At 32.5% G+C, this 12,500-nt stretch overlaps 1 protein-coding gene across 1 annotated transcript; it reads left to right on the forward strand.

Annotated features, from left to right (window-relative positions):
• The first annotated feature begins 11,219 nt into the window (after positions 1-11,219).
• LOC137614964 (uncharacterized) lies at positions 11,220-11,600 on the forward strand. Its single transcript, XM_068344610.1, has one exon. It carries the CDS (start codon positions 11,220-11,222, stop codon positions 11,598-11,600), a length of 381 nt encoding a protein of 126 aa, XP_068200711.1.
• The last annotated feature ends 900 nt before the right edge of the window (positions 11,601-12,500 follow it).

The following is a 12,500-nucleotide window of genomic DNA, read 5'->3' on the forward strand; positions in this document are numbered from 1 at the left end:
TGAGAGAAACTACTAATCATAGAAACTGTGATCTTGAAATTCAGGTTGAAGGAGTTATAATAGAGGCATTCTGTTTGAATGTGATAAAAATTGGTAGTATTACGATGATTGCGCTACTGTGATTTCTTTGCAGGTACGTGATTCATTCAATTTCAACGATGTATCCAAGTATTTTATTGTTTTACCATTATTGTTTGTATAGTCACCTGTCTCCTATCTATGACCATTGTATACGATGCCCATGGGAAACCGTTGTTTCCTTTGTGGATATGAAAACCAAACTTACTGTACCAGTGGAGATGGTTAGACATAGACCGGATCAGAGAAATTCTAGATGAAGAATATGGTGATGTATATGATGAATATCATGATAGTGAATCTGATAGTTGCTGTGGTGAGGAAAAAACACTAACTGGTGATCAAGATATTTTTGATTAAAGAATTATGCAGAAGATGAACTCTTTCCTGATAATGAGCAAAATGACTATCTGCTCGAACAGTATAGCGCCAGTATTGATAGTAATATATCGCAACAAAATTTATGTAAAATCATGAAAACAGTAGAGTTGGTTGCACAATGAGTAAACAAGGTAGGCGAAGCCTGCTGCCGTCACGTGACTGAAAGTTCTAGTATATACATATATATATATATATATATATATATATATATATATATATATATATATATATATATATATTATATATATATATATTTATATATATATATATATATATATATATATATATATATATATATATATATATTATATATATATATATATATATATATATATATATTTATATATATATATATATATATATATATATATATATATATATATATATATATGTATATATATATATACATATATATATATATATATATATATATATATATATATATATATACATACATATATATATATATATATATATATATATATATATATATATATATATATATATATATATATATATATGTATATTTATATATATATATATATATATATATATATATATATATATATATATATATATATATATATATATATATATATATATATATATATATATATATATAAATAATAGCCACAAAAGGAAAAATGAAAAGACTTGATTAGAATTAGTACTTTTGTCCATTAGGGACATCAACAGACTCAACAATGAGAATACATATACAAAGACATCGTATTAATACAGGAAAAGGGGATCCAACTGCTGTCAGTTTCTTCATAATTCCGGAAACGTCAGATTTTAGATAAAAAGGATAATACTGGATTAACGGAAAACAGACCTGGGCTTAGATTCAAATTTCTATCTTTGGTACAGGAGATTAAAAAGGATTCAACAATATTCCTTTGAAAATAGTCATTTACATGGATTATTTTTTTTCGCCTCTGACCAACGAATTCTGACTTGACCCTAACCAGTGGGAGGCCATAGCATTATTAAGAGAACCCCTGGAGAGGGCCACCTGATGCTTTTTTAATCTGACTGAGATACCTTTGGAAACACCTGGAACCTACAAGGACAGAACAACAACTATTCAAGCAGTTACGGAAGGCTAAACATGATTTTATGCGGGATGTTCCTCTTGACTGGAGAACACCCTTATTGAAAGATATCTACTCCCAACTTAGAGAGAAATTACAAGTTTTAAGTGTTCATTTGGAAAATAAATTGAATAGACTAATACAGGCAAGTGATTGGAACAAGAATTGTCAAGATAATTGTGTTATAAATTTGTCCGATAAACCTCTATCAAGTGAAGTAAAAAAGGCTTTGGGTTATGGTTTATCATTCGCAATAAATATAAAACCTAATAGTGTAGATATTGCCTCTGCCTTTGTAAAGTTGGATAAAACTAAGAATATTCCCCAGTGTAACATCGACATTTCTAAAGGGCTTATTTATTCTGTGATGGGATATGCAAACACCTGCAATTTCCCTAAACGTTTTTTAACAGCCTTAAAATCGTTGAAAAATGACTGTGAATTGCATATTACAAAAGCAGAAAAAGCTAATGTATTAGTTATTATGAACAAATCCACTTATTTACAAAAGATGTATGTACTTTGTCAGATGTTTCCTCTTACATAAAATTAAGTTAATCCATTAGACGATGTCATCAAAGATTTTAATAAAAATTTAAAATCTATCTTAAAGCAAGTAAAATTCTTAATTGATGCCTTTATCTCTAATGGTCCGTCTTGTCCTTATTTATATGGTTTAATTAAAACCCATAAAATAGGAAATCCAAACAGACCAATTATCAGTGCTACAGGTTCCATTAACTACAAATTATACAAATATTTAGTCAAATTACTTTCCCCTATCTTAGGATTTATTTCAACCTCTCATATAAAAAATTCTGTTGATCTTTGCGAAAAATTAAAAATAGTTAACCTTACGTCCAGACTTACAGTAGATTAGTAAGTTTTGATGTGACTTCGTTGTTTACCAAGGTGCCGGTTGATGACTTATTGCATTTCCTGTCGAGTATTTTAGATGCTTATGATTTACCTTTATCAACCCATACTATTATTGAATTAATTTGTCTGTGCATTAGAAAGTGTAGATTTAGTTTTAATGGAGATTACTATGAACAAGTTTTTGGTTTGGCTATGGGTAATCCTTTGTCCCCACTTTTATCCAACATATATATGGAGTTTTTTTAATCTAGATTAATTCCTTCAGTGTGGTCTTCCCAAATTGTTTAGTATCGATATGTTGATGATGTTTTAGGTATTTTAGAAGAAAATTTTAATCTCGAGGGTTTTGATTCAATCATTAATTCATTAGCACCATCTATAAAATTTACTATAGAAAATGAAGAAAATAACCTTATCCCATTTTTAGACGTTTTAATAGTTAGAGAGACAGATAAATTTAAGTTTTCCATATATAGAAAGCCTACTAATAATTTTTCATATGTACATTTTTACTCCGGTCACTCTAAAAATATAAAGCATTCAGTTTTTTCCTCCATATACCTTAGGGCATTTAGAATTTGTAGCCCATAGTACATTAAGGACGAGTTAACTAAAATAGAAAAAATTGCAACAAATCTTTGCTATCCCAAATATTTCTTAGAAAAATGTATGAGTAATGCTATGAAAACATTTTATAGTGTCCAGTTATAGAGGAAGGAAACAATTAATAATAAGCTTTGTTTGCCATTTCATGTTTGTTTTTTAGATGTTATACCCCTTTCGAAAAAACTAGACATTGGTGTAGTGTTTAAATATAATTGTAAGATAAAAAACATGTTGATTAAGAATAGTTCTGGAAATGATAATAATGTAATATATACCATTCCTTGTTCAGAGTGTAACTTATTCTATGCCGGCCAAACATCCAAAGGTATCTCAGTCAGATTAAAACAGCATCAGTGGCCGTCTCCAGGGGTTCTCTTAATAATGCCATGGCCTCCCACTGGTTAGGGTCAAGTCACAGAATTTGATGGTCAGAGGCAAAAAAAAAAAAAAAATAATCCACGTAAATGACTATTCCCAAAGAAATATTGTTGAATCCTTTTTAATCTCCTGAACCAAAGGTAGAAATTTGAATCTAAGCCCCGGTATGTTTTCCGTTAATCCACTATCATCCTTTTATGTAAAATCTGACCTTTCCAGGATTATTAAGAAACTGACAGGTGTTGGATCCCCTCCTCCTGTATAAATACTATGTCTTTGTATATGTATTCTCATTGTTGAGTCTGTTGATGTCCCTAATGGACGAAAGAACTAACTCCAATCAAGTCTTTTCATTTTTCCTTTCGTGGCTATAATACATTTTATATTCATCACGTGTCAGCTTTCGTGATTTCTACACACACACACACACACACACATATATGTATATATACATATATATATATATATATATATATATATATATATATATATATATATATATATATATATATATATATATATATATATATATATATATATATATATATATATATATATATATATATATATATATAGAGAGAGAGAGAGAGAGAGAGAGAGAGAGAGAGAGAGAGAGAGAGAGAGAGAGAGAGAGAGAGAGAGAGAGAGAGATCATTACTACAACCACTTTCTATGTAATTTAACCGTTTTAATCAAGAGGCCCTAGATTTCAAACTCAAACAGCTGGGAATGGTCTCAAAGAGTTGTCTGAGTTGTTGCTGATGGGTACCATAGTGAGTATATGAATGTGTTCTGTGGAGTTCCTTAGGATAGTGTTCATGACCCATTACTTTCCATACTATATACACCTGACATGTGTTTTGGCCTAGAAAACAAGCTCGCTACATAACCAGATGATACTATTCTGATTTCATCAATTCCATCTCCTGAATGTAGATATGAGGTTGCTGAATCCCTTACTAGAGATCTAGCTAAAATTAGTGCATGGCGTAAATTATGGGGCATGAAGTTGAATCCAAACAAAACTCAAATTATGATTGTAAGTAAGCCGAGGACAGTTGCTCCTCACCATCCAGATGTCAGCATTGATATTGTTTCTTTATCTCTGTATGACTCTTTTAAAATCTCAGTTGTGATTCTCGACAACAAATTTACTTATGAGAAACGCAATAGGTCAGTCTCCTCTTCACTTGCACACAAAAATGGCTTATTGAAAAGGTCTTTTAAGCTTTTCGGTGATCAGTCTATTTTGAAGAAGTGTTTTGATTCTTTTATTCTATCTTGTTTTGAATATTGTTCGCCTGCCTGGTCTTCAGCTGCGGATTCCCGTCTTAATTTGTTGGATAGGAACTTACGGTCTATTAATTTTCTTATTCCTGATCTAGATATTAATTTCTGGTACCATCATTCAATCAGTTCGTTATGCATGGTGCATAAGATTTTTAATAATTCTGATCATCCTTTACATTCAGATCTTTCCGGACAGTACCACCTTGTTCATAATACTAGGCAGGCAGTTCATTTTAATAGTCACGCCTTTTCCATCATGAGGGTCAATACTACACAGTATTCTAGAAGTTTTATTCCAGATATGACCAAGTGGTGAAATAATCATCCTAATCGCGTGGTTGATTCGGTAGAACTTCAAAAGTTCAAACTTGCAGCAAAGGTTTTTAAACTGAACAGGCTGTCATAAGTCTCCTTTTATATTTCACCAATGAAAGATCTGCTTTTATGTTGTTACTGTTCTTAAAATACTTTTTTGTTTTAATTTTTTGGCTGCTCTTGAAATATTTTGTTTAAATTTTGATTACTTTTCATATTGTTCATTTATTTCTTTATTTCATTTCCTTGCTAGGCTATTTTTACTTGTTGGAGCCCTTGGGTATAAAATACAAATTCAGATTTTCCAACGATGGTTGTAGCTTATCTAGTAATAATAATAATAATAATAATAATAATAATAATAATAATAATAATAATAATAATAATAATAATAATAATAATAATAATAATAATAATAATGATAATAATAATAATAATGTGATTCTAGACGGTGCATGATTCATGGAAACCTATTTAATTTGCAACTTGCTGAAATGACACCTGAAAAATTCTTATCGGAGTATTCAATCAAAGAATAATTATAAATACACGGATATTTTTTCCATATATATGCATGTATAAGAAAGGAATACGTACATACATATATGTGCATATGCATATCTGCCGAAATACAAACACACATGCACACACATACATATATATATATACACACACACACACACACACATATATATATATATATATATATATATATATATATATATATATATATATATATATATATATATATATATATATATATATATATATATATATATATATATATATATATATATATATATATATATATATATATATATATATATATATATATATATATATATGTGTGTGTGTGTGTGTGTGTGTGCATGTGTTTGTGTCTGCATGTGTGTACCTATCAAAGGTTGATATCGTTTCATTATAATAACTTAATTTTCGTGAAATCTTTTCAAGATATCTGAGCCTGAAAATGACATAGCTGCAAATGAATTCATGTCCAAATCATGAAGATTGTCGTTGTTTCCATTCACTACTCCAGTTTTATTAAGGTAAATTGTCTAGTAAAGAAGCCATGTTGACATTTGGAAAATATGTTACAACAAAAATTAACACAATCTCTTGAAAAATTTTTGGGCATCATCCCAAAACGATACTCAACTGATTTTCATTCTCTAATTAATAATAGATTCTTCTTTAATCTGTGATAGTTCTCTTTAGAAAAGGGTCCCATTACACATTGTGAAAAGGAAAAGGCTTCACCAGCAACCAAACTAAAGGGGAACTGTCATATTTTTTCGCAAATGGAATTGCAGTTATAATCCTTCACGTGTCAAATAGTGGCGGATTTGAGAAACCCAAAAGACCCCACTGTCACTATTTCTTCCTGGATTCACCTGAGTTCTAGTACATCATAGGCCTCTGATAATGGCTACTAATTCCGTATTGAAGGGATTTGATATTTTCTGTAAAGGAATTAACAGCATTATTTACGGTTTGAGGATACGACAGTGTTCATAAATTGCATAAAAAGCACAATTAAACGAATTCACAAGTTCACGAAACAACAACCAGGGTACACCTTCTCCCGTTCATCCCCAAATTTGTGTTTGACTGTAGGCTGTTCCTTTTACCTCCCCGGAAGTTTTTACCAATAGCGACTTTTATTAATTCTATCTTTTTAGTGGATTCTGGTATTCAAAGAAATTTTATAACAACATTTTGTTCTTATGTTTAGTGTAATTTATCCCATTTTTTTTTTTTGATATATGAAAGTAGAAAAAAATATGCATGCAGTGTACATCCATAAATCTTATAATCTCTTTATTCATTAACATTATCTATTGGCAAAACATATACCTGAGAGAGAAGTTTAGGATTGTAAATAAGTATCCAATTACATTTCTTGGTAATTTCTTGAAAACAATGATGGTATTCGAACAAAATACTTCCAACAATTAGCTAATAAAAAACTTTTCTGAGCTAAAAGGGCACCCCTGCGAGTGAGTGCAAATGTGCATGAATAATGATGATAAAAAAGGGAGTTTAAAAGTTATATGATAGTATTAGTTTTATCTTAAAATCCCAAAGTCATCTAAAAGGCTATCAACGTCTTCAAACTAAATGATAAAGTGGTAAAGGAAGAAATGGGATACTTTATTAATAATCTTTATAAATAGCACAAACTTCATTAAGTTGAGTATATCATCGATCAGCCTTCTAAAGTTTGAGGTGTTAGGCATAAGCTCCTTTCCATAAATTACCCCCCGCCCCTCTTTCTCTTTGAAGCCTCCAAAATATAATGTAATGAGATATACTAGATAATAATCTTACCGAAAACTGAAAAAGTGTAACATTTTTCCACTGTTGGTGACAGTTCTTTGAGCCTTTTTATATACTTTAAGAAATGCCATTAAATCATTTGATGCAGCTAAGAAAATACCTATCCTGCATAAGAACTAAAGAAATATGGCTTAATCTTCAATAGAGAGTAATGATAACGAGATAACAGTAACAATATGGTGTAAAATGATTCACAGAGCAGTGAATAATTTTTTTACACTGAGAATCCACAGCAATATTAGCTTGTATTGTTGAGAAAATATAATAGACGAATATTTCGAGACTCGACAATTTTTTTTCAACACCAGAAGTACTGATGACAACAAGGTGACCAGAAGGTAGCAACCTATCACACTGAAATGTTGGTTCGGATATCATTAAGTGATTTTATATCGCTGAACTGGCAGTTGTGCTAATCGCTTCTATCACCTGAAATGCTATACTGCAGTTAAATTTCTCTTGTTTGCAGCTTATCAAGCAAAATTGATACTGTAACCAGAAACAGTTTCCAGTCACATTTCTTGTTAATTTTTTTAAAACAATGATGCTATTCGAACAAAATACTTCCAACAATTAGCTAATAAGAAACTTTATATGGACATCGGCTATCTGGAGGGAATGGGGACGAAGAAGTAGAGCTTCACGTTCCACATTGTCAAAATCAGTTTTGAAAATCAAATGTTTGATATACCAATTGAAAAATGGGTCTTCGAGTATTATCTTGCAGAGTGTCAATTCCCACATGAGAAAATTGTTGTTATAAATATAGTAGTCTAGAAACAGTGATAGTCTAATTTCTAATCAAGTACCTATTATAAATTGGTGTAACGCAAAATATATTTGAGAAACTATTTTCAGACACCTGACATCTAAAGTTTCATACCATGACACCAATAAATATGCAAATCATCGCATAAATAATAGTACGAGTGATATGTAGAGCCTTGAGTAGGGTAGCAAACTCTTTTTATAACCAAGCTCGTAGTTTAGCTGGCAATATTTATCATATAAGTTACACAAGTAGAGATAGTGAGGGCAGGTACCTACCGTGCCTATCCCTACTTGGAAAAATCCTGGATGTGTCACTGATGTATAATCTGTGGCACAGCCAAGATTAGAAACAGACAGAACGGTAGCCATAAAGAGGGTACAATCTAAATCACACAAGAACCAGTGGTTTAGTAGAGCTACTGGTGGGGCTGTATGCAATTGTATGTCCAGAGCTAAACTCTTCAGGAATCCATTAATTGAAGGTCCAGGAGCAATATTTGGTGATAACACATTTCCTATAGAAAACGAAATTGCGGAAATAGTCACGTCTTCACCTCCGAAACTGTTGGACATAGGAAGTTGCCTGACTTATCAAAATGAGCAGGATGATCATATTATGGGTAATCAATAATAAAATTTCATTTACATAAGTCGACGGTTTTCAAGAAACTTGCTAAAAAACAATACCTGTAAATTTTCCCCTACAATTAGTAGTATTCTGTAATAAACTGTAATAAACATTTATCTTTTATTTCAGGAAAAAAAGTAAAGTGATATCTGGTAACACATAATTCTATTCTAATCCCTGCTTGTTGTTACTGAAATTGGCAACTGTCGTGCTATCAAAATCAGCAGCCGAAGGTATTTTTGTTGGGACCGCACTGCCTCAGGGAAAACGTTAACGAAATTTTTTGTGTTTACCAGTTTTATGTGAATGTTATTTGCAACATTAACTCCTCCTAAAGCAGCAGATGATATAGATTTGCCTCTTTCTGAAACTGATAATGGTCATGCTGAAATTTGTCTGGCAGCACAACCATTCGATTATTTTTTTCATTATCTCAAGAATAAACAGGTGTGGGAATTCATTCAAGTACCATCCCAAGCCAAATGCCTGTTTATCCACTTGCATTCTAAGGTCAAAAAGATCAGTGAGCCTGTTGTTTAAAGGACCTTAAAATGACAGTGATGGATATTTGTCCCCCAAAAAGATGGGAGAAGAGTGCTAGTAGTAGTAGAAAAGACACGGAAATGAAGCATGTACTCTGTGACAGAGCAAGAGAGAGTACTGGTGATACGAATTTTGTGTTGCATCGAATCTCAGGGTCTGACCAAGCAGCATTGTTCTTAGATGCTTTAAATTTTCTGAAGGATGAAGTTATGACAAGATGTATTTTTTTAATATAGCTGTGGTGTATTTGAAGCAGATATCTATTATCATGGGAATCGTTTGCAATAGTATTTGCTAGATTACAAAAGAGGAGTCATTGCATTGTTTAAAAACATTGAACGATCAAAACAGGCTAACATAGTTGATTTAAACAGCAAATGTGTGTGTGTGATAGTGCTGATTTCATAAGTAGCAAATACAGAGTTATCCACATTCATAAAATTATCAATGCTAGCTATAAGTTGAATCAGCAAATATATAGCTGGTGTACAAAGGTCCTTCATATTAAGTACTTCCGGGACATAATCTGTTTCACGTATTCTGATGACAAAAGAGATTTACTGATGGTTTATTCAAGTTCTTTCCTGCGCAGAAACATCATCTGGAGAGTCTGGGCCATAGAAGCGTACACCGAATTTACTCCATGAATGCAAGAATTAACATTTTGGTCTGGATGCAACATATTGCACAAGTGAGCATCTTAAACTTTCAATAGACTGATACAGATCTCAGCCCTCCCCCAGACAGTAGATGCAGTTTATGAAGTTTATGTTCTCAAACACCACCAATACCAAAACAGATGACTGGTTCCGGAAGTTTGGCACATTGTTTCAGTTTTTGTATTATTAGTTAAGTTTTAGAAGAAGTAAAACTCCCTTTCTGGATGTCAGCTGACTGACATCCAGAATATGTTGAACTTAGCCATCAGATATGAATCAATGAAAAGGATCAATACTTCAATGGCCCAAAGAGATGGTGGAGAATACCCAACCCAACAGATGTCTTGTGTTGTCAATGATTTCTGGATGCCATACTGTCTAAGGTTCAATAGATAATTTTACAGAGATCACAATTTCACGAGTAGATTTTGGTCATGACATTGCCCTAGTCATATTGCATAACAAACCAAGAGATAGCTATTCTGAAGACTCTCTAATGACAAGCCGCTCAACATCACTAAGAGAGAATTCTGCTTATATGCTGCAATTCCAGGTCTTTCAGAAGTCACACTTTGTCAAAGGACCTTGTGATATACAGTAGTTATTTGAAATTAAACCACACAATGATAATCTAAAGCTAAGTGTTGATGATGATTATTTTCTGTGGTGCATGGTAAGGCAAAAGTGCACAGATTACGAGGAGGGATCTTTTCCAAGCTTCATAGCTACACTGGGTGCACTTCAACATCTACTAAAGTTAGATGTTACAAAAAAGTCATATATACCTATTCATTCATATATGGCAACTGAAATTTACACAATATTTACAACCATGACAAACTTCCAGGATAAGAATGCTGTGTAGGCAGTATTATGAACTGATGACTGAGTCTATGAAATTACCAAGGAAATCCAGCTATTGAAGTCAGATCAGTTTGGTAACATATTCCTAGCTATGAGACCTTTTACATGGATAAGATTGTTATTGCCTATCTTGGAAACTTTTATGCAGTGTCGGGCATATCCATCTACATTATGAACGTTTCCTCAAGTTTTGAGAACTCATTCAGTGCTAGTATTTGAAATCTCCCTACTCATGTGTGCTTCGAGTATTTGAAATATCCTTACTTATGTCCTTCGAGTATTTGTAGCACCAGACCCATCAGAGTTTCAAATTGAAATGGTCAAAATACTAGCTATAGGGCGGGGGAGGAATGAATGATGGATTTATTGAGAGCAATATGAGAAGAGGAAATAATGACTAAAGACTGGGATGAAAGTCTAATGGTACCTATATTAAAGCAGGAAGGTCACATCATGGAATGTAATAACTACAGGGGACTTGAATTAACACAGGTTGGTTTGAAATTGTTAGAGAGGGTACTAGATGAGAGATTGAGAGAGATTGTAAAGATTGGGAAGCATGAAGGGGAGAGGGACTGTGGATGCATCATTATATCAAGGCAGTTACAGGAAAAGAGAATAGAAGAAAACATGAAGCTCTTTTTTGTAGATTTAGAGAAGGCTTATGACAGAATACCAAGAAAGGTGATGTTATGGTGCCTAAGGAAAAGGAAAGTTCTGGAGAAGTTGGCTAGAATGGTAGAGATGATTGAAGGCATTGGAGAGGGCGCATGAGGCACCCGACCCCTTAATATAAGGATAACGGTGGGGAAGAAGAAATGCATTTGAATTATAACTTTCTCATATGACTGCTTAATGCAACTGATGAGTTATAAACCTAGCAAGATCTTCCTTCATTTTTCGTAATGCTTTAAATAGTTAATTAGAAAAATTCAAATCTCGCAATCTGTCTGATGGGAGTTTCAGCCACACTAATGCTCGATATTAGTAGTTTCTGTAACCTCACCCGTCCTTTTGAGGTAGGGATGTGGTATTGGGGATGAACCTATAAGTTTGCCTGCTGATTCATCAGCAACCATTGCCTGGTCCTTCCTGGTGCTAAGTAGACGGAAAGGGTTCTCGGGCGCTAATTATATCTATATAAGGTTGGTGTCTAGGGACTCTGCCTTTCATGTGTGACCTTTAAACCTTTTAAATATGCAAATCGGCAACTAAAGACTGTGGATAGGAGCAAAATTCCATAACTGAAACATTTCATTTACCAATACTAGGAATTTGAAATTGTAATGATAGCAATGATAGTTACGATTGCGATAACAATGCTTATTACATTATTATGAAAGATAAGGACTTCAGCATACTACCAAGACTTCAACTTGATGCGGATGCGAAGAGATGAATATGATTCAATGTATAGGTTAAAACCAATATCGAAAATGAGAGCAAAGGACGTCTTTTCAGTAGCATCTTTTAGTTGGTCCCTCGAATCTAAGTGGGTTCAGGTCATACTACTGGTGAATGGAAGAGGAATACGATCATTAAATCATGACATACCATCTAAAGAGGGTTAACGATAGTGTTTTTGTGTAGATAGTAATCATAGCATGTTAAAGTTTTTGAACCACTAACAAAATATTCGAAACTCAGGGAGCAGCTAACTGAACTTTAAGGAGA

The sequence above is a fragment of the Palaemon carinicauda genome, chromosome 21 (genome assembly GCF_036898095.1).
Source record: "Palaemon carinicauda isolate YSFRI2023 chromosome 21, ASM3689809v2, whole genome shotgun sequence".
Lineage (NCBI taxonomy): Eukaryota > Metazoa > Arthropoda > Malacostraca > Decapoda > Palaemonidae > Palaemon > Palaemon carinicauda.

What these genes read in the sequence shown, in the direction of transcription:
- LOC137614964 (XM_068344610.1), top strand. Translation starts at nt 11,220, where the DNA reads ATGACTAAAGACTGGGATGAAAGTCTAATGGTACCTATATTAAAGCAG.